Source organism: Peromyscus eremicus, chromosome 1 (genome assembly GCF_949786415.1).
Source record: "Peromyscus eremicus chromosome 1, PerEre_H2_v1, whole genome shotgun sequence".
NCBI classification, from domain to species: domain Eukaryota; kingdom Metazoa; phylum Chordata; class Mammalia; order Rodentia; family Cricetidae; genus Peromyscus; species Peromyscus eremicus.
The window spans coordinates 59,171,022-59,193,301 of record NC_081416.1 but is presented as its reverse complement, the minus strand read 5'-3'; the positions used below and the strand labels follow the sequence as shown (position 1 = coordinate 59,193,301).

At 49.0% G+C, this 22,280-nt stretch overlaps 1 protein-coding gene across 3 annotated transcripts in view; it reads right to left on the bottom strand.

Annotated features, from left to right (window-relative positions):
• Nucleotides 1-10,384: 10,384 nt before the first annotated feature.
• Nucleotides 10,385-22,280, bottom strand: part of Nap1l4 (nucleosome assembly protein 1 like 4) — a 36,471-nt gene continuing 24,575 nt past the window's right edge. For 2 of the 3 annotated variants that reach the window (XM_059264138.1, XM_059264147.1), the window contains exons 10-15: nt 21,723-21,868; nt 19,493-19,515; nt 18,948-19,067; nt 18,202-18,231; nt 17,310-17,366; nt 10,385-11,450 (exon numbers count right to left, since the gene is read on the bottom strand). In XM_059264138.1, coding sequence (XP_059120121.1) covers nt 11,412-11,450; nt 17,310-17,366; nt 18,202-18,231; nt 18,948-19,067; nt 19,493-19,515; nt 21,723-21,868 — 415 coding nt within the window. In that variant the 3' untranslated portion in view covers nt 10,385-11,411. Of the gene's footprint in view, nt 11,451-15,737; nt 15,774-17,309; nt 17,367-18,201; nt 18,232-18,947; nt 19,068-19,492; nt 19,516-21,722; nt 21,869-22,280 lie in introns of all 3 variants that reach the window. The other variant, XM_059264157.1, reaches the window with a different exon arrangement.

Below are 22,280 nucleotides of genomic sequence, written 5' to 3'. Positions count from 1 at the left end.
ACATTAAAATAAAAATAAATCTTAAAAATAAAAAGAAATTTGGTAGTGGCCCAGTGGGCTCAGGGGTTAAGAATGCTTGGTGCTTTTCCAGAGGACCTGGGTTGGGTTCCCAACATCCACAGGGTGGCTGACATCCACAACCCCATGGGATGTCCTCTTCTGACCTGCATCGTGCACATGCGTATGTGTAGGCAATACACTCGAACACATAAAATGAACGAAATTTAAAAAATTTTAAATATAAACTGAGCGGTGGTGGTGCACACCTTTAGTCCCAGTACTCAGGGAAGCAGAGGTAGATGGATCTCTGTGAGTTCGAGGCCAGCCTGGTCTACAGAGTCAGCCAGAGAGCTACACAGAGAAACCTTGTCTCAAACAACAACAACAACAACAAAAAGTTAAAATATTAATATAAAAACAAAAAGAGAGGGCTGAAAAGATGGTTCAGTGGCTAGAGACAGTTGCTCTCAACCTTGATGGTTTGAGTTTAATCCCCGGTATCAATATGGTGGAAGAAGAGAACCGGAGTCCCTCAAATTGCCCTGTGACTTTTGTGCACGAATGTGCACACAGAGAGAGATCAAAGTAGTGTAAAATAAAAATCTTTTTAAATTGAGGGGTTGGGGATTTAGCTCAGTGGTAGAGCTCTTGCCTAGCAAGCACAAGGCCCTGGGTTCGGTCCTCAGCTCCAGAAAAGAAAAAAAAAAAAAGAAAAAGAAAAAATCTTTTTAAATTGAAAAATGACAAAGAAACCCTGGAGCCACCCACCGACTCTCACTGTGGGTTCCACAAGCCCCTTTCCCCAGCGCACACAGAACCCTGCCCTTCAAGGTCCCTGAGGAAAAACGAGCTTTACAAGCTCTGCCCAGGGCCCTCAGGGGCGTGTGGAAGAACAGGAGGGTCCAGCATACCTGTGGAAGAAGAACAACAATACAGAAACAGGTAGGCAGTCAGCCAGCCCTGCCTGCTCAGATAAGAGTAATCCAGAAGGTGGATGGGAGGGTGCTCTTGGGACCCTTGGATAAGATAGGTAGTGAGTCCACACTGAAGGAATCCCAGCTGACTAGCCGTCAGGCTGAAAGAACTCCCAGAGGGGGACTGCTCTCCCTGGTGTTCCTTCTCCAGGCTGCTTAGCCACGTGGTGGCCTGCGCTGCCTCTGCTTGTGCTTCCAGGAGGTGAAGCAGCAGCAGCCACGAAAGAGGCCACTCTAGAAAGTGGAAGTTAGGAAAGGAACTAACAGCTGCCCTGGATCCCCATTCCCATCACACTCTGTTCTGCATGCTGCTCGCTGCCAGACTGAGTGCTGGGGAGGCAGGAGGGAGTGAGCCCCTTCTCGGCAGAAGCACTGCTGGTAGATGGTAGTGTGAGAATAGGGGCAGGGATCTGGCACTTATGGGGACCTTGGAAGGGTCCCCCAAAGAACATGGAGGGCCTTTTGCTACCCAAGTACTAGGCACTGTGTGCCCAGCTTCCACCACCATCCCAGAGATCCAAACAGAATATTCTAACCCGTGTCACTGGAGAAGAAAGAAGTGCAAGGGACCGAGGGCCTGCACAGCCCCAGGGCAGGGGAGGAGAGTTGCACACTTAAAGACCAGGTCAGGGGCAGATGATCGAGGCTGGAATCCAGCCACCCAACAACTCTCTTTACCCAGAAGCCCTGCTGTTCTCTGGAAGTTAGGGATGACCTAGTGGACAGGGTCCTGCCATGGAGAAAGAAGTGGGGAAGGGAACTGGGAGGCTTAGCACAGGACACAGAAAACCCTGTGTCTGGCATTCTCTCGAGGGCTTCCTGTCCAAACCGTCCAGGCCCCTCAGACAAAGTCAAGACTGGGTGTGGAGTGTGACAGCTTCTGGTGAACTGGTATCCAGATGAGTAGAGCTGACCAACAACGTTAGACCCTCTGTCAACAGACAGCCCTTGGCTGGTCACCCAACAGCTGATAGACATCCTGTGCTCTAGCATGGCCAAGTCAATGAGAACTGAGTTGGTACCTTGGGCTGTGCTCTTGGGAAGATACAGACTTTCTTAGTGACATCCTAGGGAATACCTGCCCAACACAGGTACTCAGAAAGAGCAGAGTTATGTCAGGGTTATACTGCTAAGAAGGTTCCGTCCCCAACCCCCAGAGGCCATCTGAGTCCCCTGAGTAAGAGGACTGAGGTGCCTGTTTCTGTTTCTCAGGTTGTTGGGGCAGGCATCAGGGGGAAGCAAGCTCTGACTCAAGAGCCCAAGTGAGAGGCCTGGGACCCCAGGCTGTCTTGCTGTATGTTGAGACAGGGTCTCATGCAGTTCATGACAAAACAAGGCTTTGAACTTGTGTAGCAGAGGACAAGCCTAAACCTTTGATCCCCCTGCCTCCACTTGTCAAGTGCTGGTTGGTATTACTGGTGTTCCGGACCACTCCTGGTTTTATACAGAGCAGATCAAACCTGGGGCTTTGATCATGCTAGGCAAGTGCTCTGCTAGCTGAGCTCCAGTCCCCAGCACCCTCTTCTAATTGTTTCTTCATCTATAATTGTCCGCGTGTGTGCACAGGTGTGCCTGTGCCACAGCACATGGAGGTAAAGGGGCAAGTTTCAGGAGTTTGTTCTCTCTTTCCACCACAGGTTCTGGGGACCAAACTCAGGTCATCAGACATGCATAGCAGCTGCTCTTACTTGCGAAGCTGTCTTGCAGCCCCCCTCAGCCCCTTTTATATAATTTCTTTTTGAACATTTTTTTAAAATTAAGGGCTGGAGAGATGGGTCAGGGTTAAGTGCACAGTTTGCTTTTGCAGAGGAGCCAGGTTTGGTTCCTAATATCTACGTGGCAGCTCCCAACCATTTTTAACTCCTGTTCTAGGGGATCTGGCACCCTCTTCTGGCCTCTTCAGGTACTGCATAAATGTGGTGCACAGATGCATATGCAAGCACTCGTACCACATAGAATCAAAATAAATATTTTTAAGGAACCTTTAAAATTAATTCAATTAATTAGTTAATTGACTATGTGGTGCTGGACATCAGACCATTGGCTTTGTGGGCCAGGCAAGAGCGCTACCTTCTATTGAGATATACCTCAGACCCTGCCACCCTTTTTTAAAAACAGGGTCTCATGTAGCCCAGGTTGGCCTTGAACTCAGGAAGCATAACCTTCAACTGAGCCTCCAGCCTTCTTCCACTGGTCAAGTGCTAGGATTACAGTGCACAGCATCACCCCTGTTCTTACGCAGTACTTCAGATTGAACCCAATGTCTCGGGCATGCTGCACAAGCATTCTACCAACTGCATTACATCACTCGGGCTCCTGACAGCCCAGAGCAACCCTAGTGCCAAGACCAGGTACCAGTTTCCTGTAATGATGAGCCTGGGTGTGGACTGGGCTGTGCCCCTGGGTGGGATGTTCCACCTGAGCTCTAGGTCAGCTCACACCCAAGGAGAGTCAAGTGTGGTCCTGCTCCATGCTCAAGCTGGTGTCCTCTCCTTCCCATTACGATTACACTACAAGGTGGCAAGTGGGGGTGGGGAGAGGCACTCAGAGAGCTGATGTGACTCAACTAGTGTCCCCTAGCAGTCCACAGGAGTCATACACAAAAAGTCTAGTTAAAGGAGGAAGAGACGGCTCAGCAGTTAAGAACGCTGGCAGCTATTCAGAGAACCCAGGGGTTTGGTTCTCAGCACCCGTAGCAGGCTGCTTACAACTGCTTGTAATGCCTGGGGAATCAGATGTCCTCTTCAGGCCTCCATAGGTACTGCATACACATAGCATCCATTCACATGAATATACATACATACACAGAAATACGATTAAATCTTACACATAGCATCCATTCACATGAATATACATACACAGAAATACAATTAAATCTTATTTTTTCCTTTTTTTTTTTTTTTTTTGGAGCTGAGGACCAAACCCAGGACCTTGCGCTTGCTAGGCAAGCACTCTACCACTGAGCTAAATCCCCAACCCCTTTTCCTTATTTTTATTTTATGTGTACAGGTGCTTAGCCTGCATGTATGTCTGTGTGCCACATGCATGCAGTACCCGCAGAGGCCAGAAGAGGATGCCAGATCCCCTGAAACTGTGATCCACCATATGGGTACTGGGAATAGAACCTGGGTCCTCTAGAAGAATAACCAGTACTCTTAACTGCTGTGGGATGTTCTGTATGGCAAATGTATTGCTCTGATTGGTTAGTAAATAAATCACTGATTGGCCAGTGGCCAGGCAGGAAGTATAGGCAGGACAAGGAGGAGAATAAAGCTGGGAAGTGGAAGGCTGAGTGAGAGACACTGCCAGCCACCATGATGACAAACAGCATGTGAAGATGCCGGTAAGCCACGAGCCACATGGCAAGGTATAGATTTATAGAAATGGATTAATTTAAGATATAAGAACAGTTAGCAAGAAGCCTGCCACGGCCATACAGTCTCTAAGCAATATAAGTCTCTGTGTTTACTTGGTCGGGTCTGAGCTGCTGCGGGACTGGCGGGTTAGAGAGATTTGTCCTGACTGTGGGCCAGGCAGGAAAACTCTAGCTAGCTACACTTAACCACTGAGCCATCTCTCCTGCCCCCTATTGTTTATTTTTGAAACAGGGTCCCACTGTGTAGCCCTGACTGGCCTGGAACTGGCTATTAGGCTAGGCTTGCCTTGAACTCATAGAGATCTGCCTGCCTCTGCGTCTGGTTGCTGAGATTTAAGGTGTGCGCCATCATGCCTAGAAAGAGTATGTTCTTAAAAGTGGGGAGGGAGGTGGTGAGATGGCTAAAAAAGTCAAAGGACTTGCCATCAAACCCGACAACCTGCAGATTCCCAGGACTCACGTGGTAAAAGGAGAAGACTGATTCCCACAATTGTCCTGTGATTTCCACATGTACACACACACATACACACACAAATCAATCAATCAATAAACAAATAAGTGATTTTAAAAATAGAAGCCTGGCTCTATTGCATCCCAGTGCCTGGAATCAAGAAACAGCCCCTTAACTTGGTGCGGGGAAGGGGCTGGGTTAGGACTTCTCAGACAAGGTGGTGGGGAGGGGAGCAGCGTAGGAGGCTGAGCTTCCCACGTCAGTCAGCGTCACGCCTGGCCAGGTTTACTAATATTTATTGGGGCAGTATCTGGATTGGCACAACTTGAGCCAAAGGATCTGCCCACCCAGGCAGGCCAGAGTGGGTTATGTGTCCCCAAACTTCTGGCCTGAACACTTTCTGTCCTGTCCAGCTGCCTGGCCCTTATGGCACTGGAGCTGGGCTGTGTGAGGTTCTGGCTCAGCCGGGAGGGAGGAACGAGGCACCTCTTTGAAACTCACCCAATGAGGTCATCTCCTGGTGGTGACGAGGCCAGCCGATAGGCACTTGCCCAACCAGCTCAGTGAAGCCGCCAGCCTATGAGGAAACTGTGTCACGGATCCTGTTGGAGTGCCAGGGACTAAATGCCACCCTCTTTCTGCGGGCTGTGAACTCACCGAGGCCTGGGGATGGCAAGATTCTCCCCTTGCCTCTTCAAGGATTGCTAGGGTGTCTAAGGCTTGCCTCTCATCAAGTGCAGTCCTTGGGTGCACAGCAGGAGGTTGGAGGAAGCATCTGATGCCACCTGTGGGGCCCACATAGCCCCTAGTCTAGGACCTATGAGTTAGGGCAGCCCTGGATCCCTCTTCTCCCCAGCTAGTCTAAGCAAAGAAAGAAGCAGGGGGCAGAGGCTGGTCTACATGCCCTACTAGGTTTCAGGTCTTTGCTGTCCTCTCTGTCCCTGGATCCCATTTGCTGGAATGTGAAGCTGCAGGTACTGGTAACGCAGGCCAGTGCTGCCACCTACAGTATCCTTTCTTTTCTTTTTTCTTTTTTCCTCCAAGACAGGGTTTCTTTGGGTAGCCTCAGCTGTCCTGGGACTCGCTCTGTAGACCAGAGGTCATCAGCCCTGCAATGTAGCACATGGAGATGTCTGCCAGAACCAGCCAGGGGCATTCAGAAGATGATTCTGAAGACAGTCAAAAGCTCATCTGAGACAGTCCTTAGCCAAAAGTATGGGCCAGGTGCAATGGTTTGCAAGAGCAAAACTCAGCTCCTTGATGTGCTGAACCACACCAGCAGGGTGGAACAGACTTGCTGTTCTCGGAGTTCACAGGTGGACATGGTGTCTGAGGGCTGGTAAGATGCGCCCATGCTGGCCAGGTCTGGGGAGCTGAGGGGACCCATGGGCCTGACAGAAGAGGGAGGCAGAGTCTAATGAGTTCTGCCCTCCTCGGGGCTCCGGTCAAAGAGCTGAAGGAGCCACTATGAACTCACTATGGAAACGGAACTGAGAGGGATCTGGGGCCGTCGCTATCACGGCAGACAACATCTCACTTGAACTATTCAAATGTTCCCAAACTGGGGTCTCTGTGGGCACTCCTATCCTCCCCTCACCTGATATTTATGGGGTGTTCCCTGGCTGAGTGGTGGTCCCCAAAGGCATGTCCACTTCCTAATCTCCAGAACCTGAACCTGACCTCATTGGCTAGAGATGTTTGCCAGGTGGCTGGAAATGTCATCCCTGGTGTCCTCTAAGATACATGGAGAGGAAGAGACCAGGTGAAGACTGAGGGCAGGCATCAGTGACAGGGCCACAAGCTAAGGACACTGGGGGTCCTTAGGGCTGGGAGCAGAAGGAAAGATCCTCTGAAATCTGCAGGGAGCAAACCCCTGCCATATTTGTGGGACTGTGTGTGTTTTACGCTTGCACACTGGGGAGTCATGTGACCAGTAGGTCTAAGGGCAGTCTGGGTGACCACCCCCAGGGGCACGCACAGATGAAGTAGCCAGCAGTGTTTTCCAGGGCTGCTGTTTTGGAGGTGTACGATATCTCTGGCATCAAGCTCATGGTTGCCTCCGTCCTGAGATGTGCCTGGGGAGGCAGCTGAAGGCAGTCAGCACAGCAGGCCACTGGGCCTCAGCAAAGGCCAGCGGAAAGGCCCACCTGCTGACTCAGGGTCATCCTCTTACCTGACTCCATATGCAAAGACCCTCTTGCCACCTCTGCATACCTGGGGGCCAGCTTGAGAGCACCTGTCCTGTATCCCATCTTACACAGAATGGGCCTGGCTAGAGAGCTCAAGCTCCTTACTATCTCGGGCTTCACCCATGGAGGTGATGCCCAGGGACCAGACCCCTCCCCTACACCACAACAGAGCTGGGAATGGTTGGCCAGTGGGGTGGGGCTTGTTCAAGTCTCAGTATGTAATAGCCACAGAAGCCACCTGCTCTCTACTCCCCAGATGAACATGAGGTTTGGGGGTGCCAGTCTAGTCAGAACTTGAGCAGGTTGAGACTCAAAGGAATCCTCAGGCTTCCTGATGCTACCTGCTGAAGGCAGCAGCTGTCTGTCCTCCAGTGCTGGACTGGAAAGGCTGGAGTGGGCAGGGGCAGAGTTTGAGACACTGGGGCCCTGGGAAGTGAGTTAGCTGACACTGGAGATGTTGAGGCACCGGAGTGTGTGATCTGCCCTGTGCAATACATACTGGGTTGTCATGGACAACAACATCCGGTCTCCACCTGTGGGAGATGAATCAGCATGGCCAGGCAATTGGCTGGCACAGAAGCTCCACCCAGGCATATGAAGGTGACTTGGACTTGGCAGGTGTCCCCAGGCCTCATTCTTCAGCCATTGGTGACCAAGAACTGTCCCTAGGTTAGTGGCCTGTGCCCTGAGCAGTGACTTCCTGTCGGTACTTCAAGGTACATGTTTGAAAAATGATTCTACGTACATTGGAAAGCAGGTCAGATGAACCCTATGGTTCTGGGACACTTGCCAGGCTAGTACCAGCTGGTGGGTGGGGTCAGGGCCAGTCTAGGGTGGAAGAATGTGTAGGTTCTGTCTGCAGAGGAAGGCCTGGGCCAAGATCCTCATTCACATTGTGTAGGAACCTGTAGGAAGCCTGGCCCTTCTGCAGGCCAAGGTCTCCTCAGCAGGCTGGAACTGGAGGGGGCACCCACTAGGAGCTCAGCCCTGAGCCAGGACTCAATAGCCAAACAATTTGGGGACAGTGGTAGCAGATTGACCTAACTGGGGAGGCCAGAGCTAGCTCCCCATGACATTCTCACCTAATCCTCACCACCAGAGGCAAGTGTAAACCCTGGCAGGGTAGCACCATCCAGCTCCACCCAGGGAGGTGCTGGGGCTAGACATTTCAGTGGGTTAGTAAGACCAGCCAGGCAACAAGATCCTTTAGCGTGGATCTCAGCGGCCATCTGTGGCTGGATGCCATCCACCCTTCCATGGCCAAGTGAACCACGCAGATGCAGCTGCTGATCCGGCAGCTGGCAGAAGAGATGTCAGGGTCCTGGCTCTGCCCCTGACCCCAGCAGCATAAATGGAGTTGAGACTGTGCAGGAGGAAGCTATCCCTTGGCCAGAGGCTTAGATGCCTCATTTGGAATACTTCAGTGATGACAAGTTTCTTGGGGTCTGAGCACCTAGCAATGGTCAGTCAGGGATTTGGGCTGAACGCTGAGGGTCGATGTTGCACATCCTGTGACCCCAGAGGGCAGGTAACAGCATGGAACCTCTGACCACAGGTGGCCCAGCTCCATTACCCAGTCCCAAGTGGGTGGGTCCCCGAACACTTCCATGTCCAGAAAGTAAAAGAATCCTACCTTGCTGGGTGGTGGTGGAGCATGACTTTAATCACAGCACTTGGGAGGCAGAGGTAGGTGGATCTCTGAGTTCGAGGCCAGCCTGGCCCACAAATCAAGTTCCAGGGCCGCCAGGACTGTTACACAGAGAAACCCTATCTTGAGGAAAAAAACCCCTCTATTCTGGGTCACCCACCCCCCAACCAAGCTGTCTTCCTGCCGTGTTCTCTCACACCAAGGGTGGCACTATTATGGCTCACCTGAGAACTGCCAAAACACTGGGCACCTCTGTACTTCTGATCTGTTGGACGCCTGCCAAGGGCACTCACCTCTCATTTGAGTAGAGGAGCCCGGTGCAAAGTCTGCAAACACTGTCAGTTGACCCTCGCCAGCACTCCTTCCTTGAGGCCTATTGCCCATGGATGGTAAATTAGGAGCAACCCTTATGTGCAGCTGTGACACCAGCTGGACTGCCAGGCTAACACACCTAGAAATTACCCAAGCACATCATTTTGTGTAGTTACCTTATCTTTTAATGGTGTGTGAGATGCAGGTTTATAAGTGAATTTAAATGGCTCAGGTGGAGATTGTGGCCTTTGCTCAGTGACTCCCCTCACCCTAGGCTGGGAGTAAGGGGCAGCATGCAGGACTGTCATCACAGATGAGACAGATTCCTTGGAGAATGGCACAGGATGAAGAAAGGGTGCACCACGGTCACAGCATCTAATGTATGTCCACCTCCAAGCCTGATTCTCCTATTGCCTTCTTCTGTGGCTTTGAAGTGGCAAAGGACAGGGCATTCATGCAGGCAGGCCAGGGACACTGGACTTGTAGGGAGACTAAGTCACTTTTTTTTTCAAGACAGGGTTTCTGTATAACAGCCCTGGCTAACCTGAACTCCCTTTGTAGACCAGGTTGGCCTTGAACTCACAATATCTGCCTGCTTCTGCCTCCAAAGTGTGCCACCATAACCTGTTATAAGCTACTTCTGTAACTAATTGAGCACGTAAAGTAGGCATTCCTGGGATAAGCTCTTCGCCCATTAGGCTCAGTCAGAAAAGGCTACCATAAGCCAGGTCTACAGCAACATTATCTCATAGCCACCCTCCACACTAAACTTAAAAATAAATAAAAGCATCACACAATCCTCTTTGAGGTACATCTCTTCTGGATCCTGATCCATAAGGCACAGCCCCAGATTCAGTTGTTTTCTTAAAAGTTTTATCTTAAAAGTTTTATCTTAGTTGGACAATGGCAGCACATGCCTTTAATCCTAGTACTGGGGAGGCAGAGGCAGGTAGATCTCTGAGTTTCCAGGCCAGCCAGGGCTACAGAGAGAAACCCTGTCTTGAAAAGCACCCCCCTACACACACAAAAAAGTTTCATCTTACTGTATGAATGTGTATGGACATGTAGATCTGTGTGCATGTAGTGCAAAAGCTAGAAAAGGGCATCGAGTCCCTGGAATTGGAGTTACAGAAGGTTGTTAGCCACAACATGGGTTCTGTGAATTGAACTATGTTCCTCTGGAAGAGAAGCCAGTGCTCTGCAAAGCCATCTCTCAAGACCCCTCACCCTTGGTCATTCCTTAAGCTTTTCCCACAGTAGCAAAATACTCCCAGGGCCCCAGGCTGGTTCCACAATCAAACAGCTCCCTTCTAAGAATGAGCTCTCACAGCCCCATCAGCCAAGTGTGAAATCTGTAGCCATTCAGTTCCGTCAGGGTGTAGCTAGTTGTGGGCAGTCAAGGGGTAGGTGGGTGGTCAGGAAAACAGTACTCACTTCGTGTTTCACAACTTTAATAGAATATTCTAACTATTCTGTACAAATCGAAAACACCGTATTCAGTTACAAATGTGTTATCGGGTAAGGCTGAGCACGCTCTATATGGCTGGTCACTGTGGACATGGCTGTCCTGGCTGCCAAAGACCACAACCACACACTCAGAAATGCCATACACACACCAACCACCAACTGGTCACCAAACCCAGGTGTGGCCCTGGTGTGCACAGTGCAAGCTGAAGCTCTGCTCTACAGGCCAGCAATCCCTAGTGAGGGAGGGCTTTGGCCCCCGGCTACAGCCTGGCACCCTCCAGAGGCGACAATAACACGTGGTCTGCATGGCACAGAGCAGCTAGCGGCAGGAGGCAGCGGGGTTTCCTCCATAGACCTCACTCATTCCACTTGATATCACATCCTCCCGGTCAAGTCAGCAACATGGTCTCATAAGTGAGAGGAGGAGGACAGTGAAGTTCAAAGCCCCCCCAAGCACAAGTGAATAAATAAGTACAAGGGTGAACCAGACAGCTCTGGCCTCAGAGGTGTGTGCCACAACCCACGCAGCCCTGAAACCAAAACTCAAGGGGGGGGGGGGGGGAGAAAAGAAAAGCTCTAAGGCGAGCACAGCCTCCTCTACAGTGCTTGGGAGATGACTAGGGTACAGCAGCTGGAGCAGCTTCCCACCAAGTTCAGTAGCTGGAAACCACGGGGCCTCTTCAGTAGGGGAGGGCCGCGTGCACAGGTCACCAGGCTCTGCCAATCCCAGGCACAACCCCAGCCTACCCTACGTGGTCTTCAGGCACCAAGGCCACAGGTGCTACAACTAAATCTATTCTGAACGGCAGCCCAGTCTCCACTGTACAAGTTAAGCAAAGTAAGAAGGGAAAGGGGAGAGGGATCATGCACTTGGAAATGGTTAGATGTCACAGCACTGTCAACAAAATTCTGCTTTGGCAGGGACTAGGGCCCCTGCCTGCGGCCTGGGGTCCTGACAGCCGTCCACAAGGCGGCCCCTCAGGGTCGCTGCTTCTCACTGCTGCTTGCACTCCGCTGGCTGGCTGGGTTCTTTCTGCAAGGAGAATACAGGATTTAAGAGAATAAAATCAGTATCACTCAACAAGTCTCCCCATCCCACAAGAACCAAGATTCAAGGAGCTCATTCCTTCTTACCAAAAAGATGGCTCCTGCAAACAGACTTTAAGAGCTGACATGGAAACAAGCCAGCTCCCCAGGGAAAGTCCTAGGAGTTTGCTCTTCTGTTCTAATACAAAGTCTAACTCAGAATGTGCTAGGCAAAGATCTGCTGGGGGCCACAGAAATAAACCACACCACAAGAGGCTTTGCTGCTGGTACAGACCACCCTGCCTCTGCCAGCCACCTCCTCTCCCAAGGCCAGCTCTGTCCTTGGATATTCATGCAGGGAAGGCTGTCCTTCCCAGTAAGCTAGTTCTCTCCACTGACAGAGCAGAACACATAACAGATTCAACTCCAGTAGCTCAGGGTGCAGAAGCAAATGGCTAGGGGCCAGCTCCTATGAAGAGTCACGTCCATCAGTCTCACAAAGCAGGAGTCCAGATCATGCCTGTCTGAGGAGCAAGGCGACTTCAATCTAACCTAACACACAAATCTGGTGCCATTAAATAACGTTCAGGATCCAGGGAAGCTTTGTATGGAGGCCACTGAAAGCCTGAACAACAGACGAGGATCTCACTGCTACCTCAGAGCTAAGATATGTATTCAACTCATCTGCTACCCAGAATCCCTGGGAGCTACAACTAATAGCCACTGTGACTGTGGAGCACGGTGATAAAAGCCTATAATTCCAGGATAAGGCAGGGAAATGCCATGCTCGAGGCCAGCCTGATCCACATACTGAGACTCACCATGTCTCCAAGTAAGAAGAGCTAGTGATGCAGCCCAGTGGTGGAGCATTTGTCTGGCATGACTGAGGTCCTGGGCTTATCCTCAGCATCCCATCAAAAATCAAATATTTTTAGACCAGGACTATGTACTTAGCCCTGGCTGCCATCAAACTCACAAAGATCTGCCTGCCTCAGTCTCTTAAGTGCTTTAAAAAAAAAAATTACTTTTTTGTTTTTGAGACAGGGTCTCACTATGTAGTCCTGGCTGTTCTAGAACTCACTATGTAGACCAGCATAGCTTTGAACTCCCCTGCCTATGTCTGTTGAGTGCTAAGATTAAAGACATGCACAACTATGCTCCGTTACTCTTATTTTATGATGTGCATGGGTGTTTTGCCTGTGTACCATGTACGTTCCTAGTGCCAGCAGAAGTCAGAAGTCTATAGAGTTATAGAACATTATGAGCTGCCATGTGGATACTGGAAACTGAACCTCTGGAAGAGCAGCCTGTGCTCATAACTGCTGAGCCATCTTTCCAGCCTCAATAACATAAATTTATTAAAAGCAATTCTGACTATTACTTGGCATGGCTATGGGGAGCTAATAAGAAAAGCCTGCATTGTGTGAACATTTAAGGTAACACCGGAAGTATCTATGGTGTAAGATGAGACCTCCTCTCTCCGCAGTCCACCTTGAGACATCACATTTCATGGGCAAAAATATACACACAGTGCCAAAACATGCAAGGGAGAACCTTGGCCTGGTATGACTTCTACTCTTTTCTCAGTTAAAAAAAATAATTTATGTGTGTGTCTATCTGTCTTTATCAGGGTAGGCACTAGATTCCCTATAATTGGAATCACAGATGGTTATAAGCTACTGTGTGGGTGCTGGGAATTGAACCCAGGTCCTCTGCAAGAGCACCCAGTGCTCTTAACAGTTGAGCCATCTCTTAGCCTCTGAACTAACTGATAGAAGAACACAGGGATAATACTGAGCCCTCCAGGTTGGGGCTCCCATCCCTACCTGTGTCTCAGGGGCCTTGTAAGTCAACAAGGAACCCAAGCCCAGAGATGCTATGCTATTCTCAATTGTCAACTTCACTACATCTGGAATGAACTCAAACCCAAGCTGCTGGGCACTCCTGTGAGGGATTTTCCTTGACTGGATCATTTGAGGTGGGAAGACCCATCTTAAATCTAGGCCACACTTATATAAAGGACATGGAAAAGAAAGCTTTTGCTCTTTGTCTGCTCACCCTCACTCTAGCAAATCTATTCCTTCACTGGCATTAGGGAAAATTTCTTTGGGATTCTGACATATACACAAGATCAGCTGAGACATCCAGCCTGTGGACCGAAGAAGGGATCAGATTTTTTAACCTTCCATTGTTGAAATAGTTGGATCACAGACTGTAAACCACATTCTATCAATTAGTTTTCTAGAAAAGCCCAATACAGATGCGAATCAAGCAAGAACTACCAGAAGACAGCCAAGGCTAGATCTAGAGGCAGTCAACCCAGTGCCCAAGGTCACTGACCCACTGACCTGGAGAGCATCAGGGAAGCAGGGTGTCCCAGGCAAGTACAGCAGGGACAGTAGAGAGGAAGGCAAACGATGCACACATGGGAAGGGGTGTGAGCTCCATGGGCTGGGGTCCACTCCCACCACAGAGGGAAATAAAGGCAAATGGAAGAAGAGGCATTGCAGGTGGAAAACCAGCAGGCAAGGAGTGGGTGCCTCCCCACCACTGCCTCAGAACAGGCATCCTGCACTTTATCACTATGTTACTTAAATCAAGTGGCATTTTTGACCACAAGAACCTAACATTTTTATAAACCAAACTGAGGATGCAAAATCCAAAACACAGAGCCCAGCAATGCAGGTGATGAAGCTACTAGGGAGCACGGTCCTTACTAAGGAGCAGAGGAGGCTGTCGGCAAGCCAAGGCAGAGAGGCAGCAGGCTTACACAGGGACACTAACTAGAGCTCCAGAACCCAGCCCTGCCAGGCAGTAGACAGCGGTGTCTGTCCACTGGTGCTCTGGGGGGTAACAAGCTTTTGGAGGGGATTTTGCAAATGGGACACTTACTGGCTTCGGCCTGTGACATAGTCAGAAACTAAAATGCAAATGAACTGTAACATCTGCCACATCACAAATCTTTTTTTTTTTTTTAAAGATTTATTTATTTATTATATATACAGAAGAGGGCGCCAGATCTCATTACAGATGGTTGTGAGCCACCATGTGGTTGCTGGGAATTGAACTCAGGACCTCTAGAAGAGCAGTCAGTGCTCTTAACCTCTGAGCTATCTCTCCAGCCCAAAGGTTTGTTTGTGGTTTTTTTGTTTGTTTGTTTTTTTGTTTTTCGAGACAGGGTTTCTCTGTGTAGCTTTGCGCCTTTCCTGGAACTCACTTGGTAGCCCAGGCTGGCCTCGAACTCACAGAGATCCGCCTGGCTCTGCCTGCCGAGTGCTGGGATTAAAGGCGTGCGCCACCACCGCCCGGCACCACATCACAAATCTTAATGACAATTTGGCCACTCAATGCTAGCCTGCCTCTCAAGGGAGGGGAGCCAGTACTTATGGTCTGCTGCTCCTATGGCCTTGATAAACAGGGGACCTTTAACAGGGAGTCAACTGCACCTAACTGCTGGAGTGAAGAAGGCTCTAGAGTAAGCCCACCAAGGACAACAGGCCGAGGCTCTGTAGGACTATGCTATCATTCTGGACAATTCCCTATAAACTGTTGTCTTCACAACAAAAGGCAGGAGCCTACCACCCATGGGATGGGACTGCTGAGTTCTTGTGCTGCCTCCCACTCTTCCTGGCCTTCCTTCTCCTACCACAGCATACATGTGCAAAGCTGTCTGTGAGCACCCCACAGGGAAGGCCTTGCACTGGCAAGGGTCTCTCCTCCCTGCTAGTTGTCTAAGGATGAGGGACGCTCTCCAGACTACACAAGGAAGAAAAGATGCCTCACACCATGTCCACAACTAGCTCTGTCATCCTCCAACCAATCTTGAGGTGGGACTTTATAGTCCCCACACTGGCAGGGACTCCGTCAATCTGATCTGATCTGTTCACTCGTTTGAATAATGTCTGGTACAGTGTAAAACCCAACAGACCTACACAAACCCAGGCTAACTACAGCCAAAGGGTGTCTGAGCCTGTTACAACGCAGCCAACAGGTACCTCCCCTATCAGGGCTGTGTGCCATCCTGCCAGTTGCTGACCCCCAGAGCCTCTTGTTCTGTCACGAGTAACAATGCCCTCCCCTCAAAGTACAGCTCATTGCCTAGTTAACAAAAACCACCAGGCCCTGAAAACAGGAGCTCAGCCTCACTGTTCTGCTGATTTTACCTGGAGGAACCCCAGCTCCTGCACACTGTGATGGACTGCACCTTTCTGTGTCCCAAAAATCAAAGCAATGCAATGAATCAAGTACAGACAGCAGTTTGGAAGAAGTTAGGTATGAACAGATTCCACCTTACCTAGAAATGCATGAATGATTAACACAAAAATTACACCTAAATGGGGAAAAAAATTGAAAGGAACTGTCAGCATGAAAGAAATGAAAAGCACAAAATTATACAGGAGGCAACAGCCACATTCTCATGATACAAAGGGCTTCCGGTAGGGGTAGGAGCAGCTTTAGCACAGCAGAGCTGCATTCCTTCCCAAGATCAGAACCTCATTCCCTCTTACAACAAACAACTCCCAGACAACACTGTCTGTGCAATTTTTGTGTGCAGATTCCAGTAACCCTTCACTGTAGAAGGTGCAAATGACGCCACAGAACAACATCTTGACCCAAGGACAGCAGAACCAGCCCTTGGACTGCCTGCGACAACAGCTCGCCGCTGTGCCCCATTGCCTCCACAGCTTTTTTTTGGTTCTCCATACCCAGACAATACAAGAGGCCAGGTGTCCAAAGGGCTTTCCACTAATCACATGATCACCTAGGTGAGAGGATCTCTTCAAAAACAGGGACGTGAGGAGACAGAAGGGAAACAACAGGAAAAAGAAAAGGGAGGAGAGGGACACACCGGAGGCTAAGTGAGACAAGCACAGCACAGAGGCCAAGGTGCACCAAGATCAAGTGTGCACGTGACAAGCTGCCCTGGTCCCTGCCAACTGCACTGTGACTGTGTCATTCAGTGCCCACAGGGCATGAAAGGGCCCCCCTCCCCAGGCTCACCAGTACAGTCTCTGGGACCCAAGGGTGATCCTTAGAGGGTAGCATTCATGACTGTGGCAGCAGCCCATCTCTCTTTTTTTCCCTCTGGAACTTCACAGTGTGTGCATGCATTCCCTGCAGCACAGCAGCCACAGCACCAAGTCATTGCAATGGCAGCTTTTAGCATACACTCCACGCAGGGAAAACAAGGACAACAGACAGACACTAGTCAGTCAGAGACGCAGAGCACAGGGACACCAGGCAGGGGTACATTCCAACAGACCCCACACACTGTCAAAACACAAGACAGTATAGCTGTGCTAGAGCAACTCAGGGCATCCTGTCATCTAGTGCCCACAGCCCCCTAACAAGAGTCTCCTGAGGCCACAGAGAAAAATCCCAAACAACAGATAAGATTGGTAGAGTAGCTTGTCCATTTTTTCTTTATGTTTTCTTGGCCAATCTTCCTGTTCTGTTCTTAATCACAAGGCATGTGCATGTACACATACAGATGCCTAGGACACTTTTTCTGAATCTTCTCAGCAGATTTAAATATGAAGTTCTGACCACAATCTAATGTTCTCTTTATTACAGCACACAACCCCCGCCAGGTCCTCTACAGACAAACATGGGTGCTTCTTGCTATAGCATTCCTCTAAGGAAGAGCTGGAAGCCACAGGTGCATGCTCAAGTCTACAGAGCTAGCTGATCAACACCTAGTTGAATCCGACACCCAATGAATGCTTCAGGCACATGAGGTATCTTTGCTCAACTGCAGATTTTTTTGGACATATGGATTCCTAGCATCACTGCCTCAAAATGGGCACAGCTTCAAAAGTCCCACTGTGTAGTACTGGTAGGCTCAGGAAGTCCCCAAATAACTAACCTTGGGGTTAACATCAGCATCGTCCTCCTCTTCTCCCTCCTCATCAACTTCCAATTCCTGTATTAAAAGGAACAAAAAGTAAAGGGTGCTGACTAGGGATGCAACCAAAGGCATCACTGGACAAGTAAAAAGTGACACACAGCTTATTCTATATAACTAACTCAAGCTAATTCTAACAAAAGAAATCAGGGCTAGAGACACACTCAGTGGTAAAAGCACAAACTGCCCTTGTAGAGACTGAATTCAGTTCCTATGCTCACAACCACTGCGAACTTTTGCTTCAGGAGATCTAATGCCTTCTGCACTCATCAGGACCCAGCACTCAAGTGCACATATATGTGCAGACACATGAGCATTTTTTCTTTAAATCTTAGAAAATTTCTTTAAAAATGAAGGGGGGGGGGACCTCGACAGATTTAGCTAAATAGTCTGATCCAGAGGCTCAGTTTCCTGTGGTTTTTACTTTCCACAAGCAAATCACAGCAGAGACCTGCTTTCAGGCCAGTCACTAACAACTACTCTGCATATCTTTTTGTTTTCACAGATAATTCAGAAACATTTCTGAAAATTTAAATATTGCTTATTAAATGGTGACTAAGGACCCCCACCCTCCCAAAGACAAGGTTTCTCTGGCTGTCCTTGAACTCACAAAAATCCTCTTGCCTCTGCCTCCCGAGTGCTAGGATTAAAGGCATGTGCCACCACCACCCAGCTAAGATACATTTTTATAAGCAACTACAAGGTCAAAATCTATGGGCACCAAAAACAAAACAAATGGTTTCAAAATGGCAACCCAAACCAGAGCAAGGCCTTTTGACCTCCTAAATTCAAGCAAAGAAGTCAAAACCACAAAAGGCTGCGGTGAGAACACTGCATACAACTTCTTCCTTACCTCCTCTTCTCCCTCCTCGCCTTCTTCAAACTGCAGGGGAAACAGAAAACAACTTCAATGTCCAGAACCATGATGTAGCCCAATACCAAGCTTATAAGCACCCTTCTATGCTAAAGGGAGCACAAAGCTTGTTGCTGCTGCTACAGAAGCAGTGATGGCACCTCCATCTAGGTGTCCGAGAGGCACATGCTGTTGTTACAGGCCCAGCTCAGCCCAGCAGAGCAGCACTGAGCTGTATGATGAGGGACTTTCCAGTACCGAAAGCTGCTCAAAGCAAGAGTTAAGGATGGGGAGGTGACAAAGAGTTGCTGGCTGGAGACTAACACAGGGGCAACTAGAGTCATTTTGGAAGAGGGACTCTCAACAACTCCATGAGATGTGCCTAGAGGTCAAGTCAGTGGTACATTCTCTTGATTAATGATCGATGTGGGAGGGCCCATCTCACCAAATGTGGTACCACCCCTGGGCTGGCGGTTCTGAGTTATAAATAAGGCCGAGCAAGCCAATTAAGCAGCAATCTTCTATGGTCTCTGCATCAGTTCCTGCTCCAGGCTCCTAACCTTATTTCCCTGGATGATAGACTACAAGCTGTAAGATGAAACAAACCCTTCCTTCCCCATGTTACTTTTTGTCATGTTTCATCACAGCAACAAACACCCTAACTAAGGCTAAGGCTAAACTAAGTTAATCAGCTGCCTAGCTACATACAGGAATTTGGGCATTTCATACCCCCCTGGCCCACATACATTGTCATCGTCCTCTATGGCCTCCCCAGTGAAGTAGAGGACAGCCCGTGGCACGATTCGCTCACGGAAAAAGTGCCCAATTTCAAAGTCAGAGGCTAAGGTGAACTCGGAATCTTCATCCTGAGAGGAAAAACCAATACATTAACTCATTTCAGTGGGGTAAAGACATGCTCCGCACCCTCCCCTACCTTCAGCCCTCACTCTGAATCATCTACACTGCTGGGCAATAGTCACCACATTCAAAGCCACTTCAAATGATCTTAAAGCCAATGTTCAAATGACACCATGAAATAACATGAAAGCACAGCAACAGAGAAGATGGGCTACAGCTCTGTCACTTGTCTGGGTTTCAGGGTAAGGGCACTGGGGTCTCTAGCGAGGACTAAAGGACAGGCATAAAAAACCAAGTATTCCTCCCCAGGCCCAAGGTATAATGACATCACTTTAACTACAGAAACTAAAGGAGCAGGAATGGATCAGAAAGAGCAGGTGTCTATTTAGGAAATACTTGACAGAAAAGCAGGGCTTCAGACAATACATCTTACCAGAGACTCTCCATCTCCAGAGGCTAGAAGAAGAAGAAAAGACAACACACTTACATTACGATGACAATCAATGTCTTAACATCCACAATGAAGGGAACTCAGCTGGCAGACAGCTCTGTCAGACCCCAAAAAGGCACCATGGCACCTTGTGAACATTTTCATAAGCTCTATATATTACTTCAACTAGAGAAGGCTGTGGGTAAAAAAGCCTGAGAGTTTGAAGGATGAGCACAAAGTAGGTGAATCAGCTGCCCTAGGTTGGCAGTCAGTGAATTGGTGCCATGCAGACTGACCCTGTGCACTACACAAATGCTGAATTGTGCATGCCTATCTGTTATGGAGGGAAAAATGTTGTTGCTGGGACGGTGCAGCTTGTCACCCAAGGATGATACATTCATGAGGGTCTACACACAAGACCATCAATCAGACTGGTGCTGGCATTCACCAGGCCAAACAGGAGACATGAGCTTCTTAGCACACTCCATGAAGCTAACCATCACCTGACAGATGATCTGGACTTTGACTAGCAATGTGTTGGAGTTAATCTAATTCTCTCTGCTCAACCTGTGGTGTCCAAATTTCTCACAGGGCTCATGTCATTTGGTGTCACAGTCTGGCAACATTCACTGGTGCAAAGACACAGTGTTGGTTGTATGAGCACCACCCACAAGAGACTGCTGCCATGTAGGCAAGGTACAGGGTCTGAGGGCTAGAATCCTATCTCCCCAGGCACAAACACCACAGCACTTGCCTAGATCTAGAGATCGATCCCATACTATGCAGTGTTTCCTTCATCCCCAAATCTATAATCCATCCCCTGCCACCATCCTCCTTTCCTGTTCACAGCACTTGATCTTGTGCTTTGTGCTGCCTGACTGAAATGCAGGCTGGAATTTTTTTTTTTTTGAGACAGGGTTTCTCTGTGTAGTTTTGGTGCCTGTCCTGGATCTCGCTCTGTAGACCAGGCTGGCCTCGAACTCACAGAGATCCGCTTGGCTCTGCCTCCCGAGTGCTGGGATTAAAGGCGTGGGCTGCAGGCTGGAAACTCAATGAGTGCATTTCAGAGTTGTGCTTCCGTCAATCACCACCCCTAACATCATGTCTACTTAACAATCCTGCTGTTGCTTTAACAACAGTTTTAAGAAAATTCCCAGAGAAGCTGACTTTTTTTCTCTCGCTCTCATCTTTCTTCAAGGCAGGGTATTACTATGTAGCCCTGGCTGTCCTAGAACTCACTATGTAGACCAGGCTGTCCTCGAACTCACAGAGATCTGCCGGTTTCTGCCTCCCAAGTGCTGGTATTAAAGGTGTGTGTCACTATGCCCAGTGAGCTGATTCTTGGAGGCAAGCATCCTCTATCTGGGCTCCACATGGGCCAGTCTGGTCCAACAAGTCAGTGTCCTCAAAAGGGATTTCCTCACACAGAAAACTTGAGCACTAAGTTTATGGGTGTTCTTATTTACCAAATCAACATCCTTTGTATTTTCTGGGTTCAAAGAAATCATAGAAAATGGCCATTATAACAGTAACACCCAAATGTCCCATGAGGGGCATTGTGGTGGACAAGAGCAGTGAGCTCTGGGACAGAACAAAGCCAGCTGCCTAGATCCTGGAATGGACCCACCTAAGGCCACACACACAACTCTCCATGTGCTGACCTTGGTCACAGAGATGGACATTTATATCGTGGAAAACGATGAAAAAAATCCTGTCCCCTCATACCCATGCTCTAATACTGAGAAAGGGTCTGGCCAAACCCTTCTCAGGACTACAGAATTACTGTAGCACCGCCAAGACAGGACTCCCAAAATAGACTGAGTAGTTATTACAAGGCTCAAGGTCCCATCTTCACTGTACAGTTCAGAAAACTAACAAAAAGTTTCAATGTTATAGTTTTGCTCCCAGCCTTTAAAAAATGTAATCTATATACTTGTGTTTATCACACAGAAATTCCAAGTAAATTCCTACGCTCTATCAAATTGTATAATACTAAGAAAAGCTGAATTTATAAGAAAAAGAAGCTGGACAAGTGATTCTGAAGCTTTACAACTGTGACTAGTTTAAGCCAGGAAGGGTCCTAGAGACCTGTACCTGCCTCCTGCCTGGGAAGCTGGCCTGTTCCCCTCCATAATCGCAGGAAAGAGATCATCCTCCCAAGGTGCACACTCCTGAGAGCTAAGCCAACGTGGGGAGGGAAGGACTTCACACAGCACAGAGTACCCCTGCCCACCTTTCAGGGGGCTGAAGAAGTTGAAGAAGGACTCATTGGGCACTTGTTTGGTGATGGTTCGCACGGTGCCCCGGCCCTTGTGCTTCTGCTTTTTCTTGATGGTTTTGACTGTGACATTTTTCCCCTTCTTCCAGTCAATTGTACACCTGCAGGGGGAACAAGGCAGCTGTTATAAACACTTGCTCCAAGAGAAATCCTACTACTATCCAAGAAGGAAATCATCGCCCTACGGGATTTCTGACACCACTAACCTGCAAACCAAGGCAAAGAACCCAAAGCTCATCTGTATGGCAGCTTACAAAAGCTAGCCTGGTCCCATCATCCTGGAGTAACCAATGCTTAAAAACCTTACAGCTCTGAAATGACAACAGCATTCTTCCACAATGGTCCATAGGGATTCTGAAATGTGTCTTCTGTGCAAGACCCTGTCAAGTGTGCATAATGCCCATCACCTGCTATCTCAGCGAACTGAGGATTACCACACTCATCCAGGACATCAGGGGCCAGGCCACTGTCTCACCTTTGGTGGTAGCTGAATGAGGTCTGCTCAGGAGCACT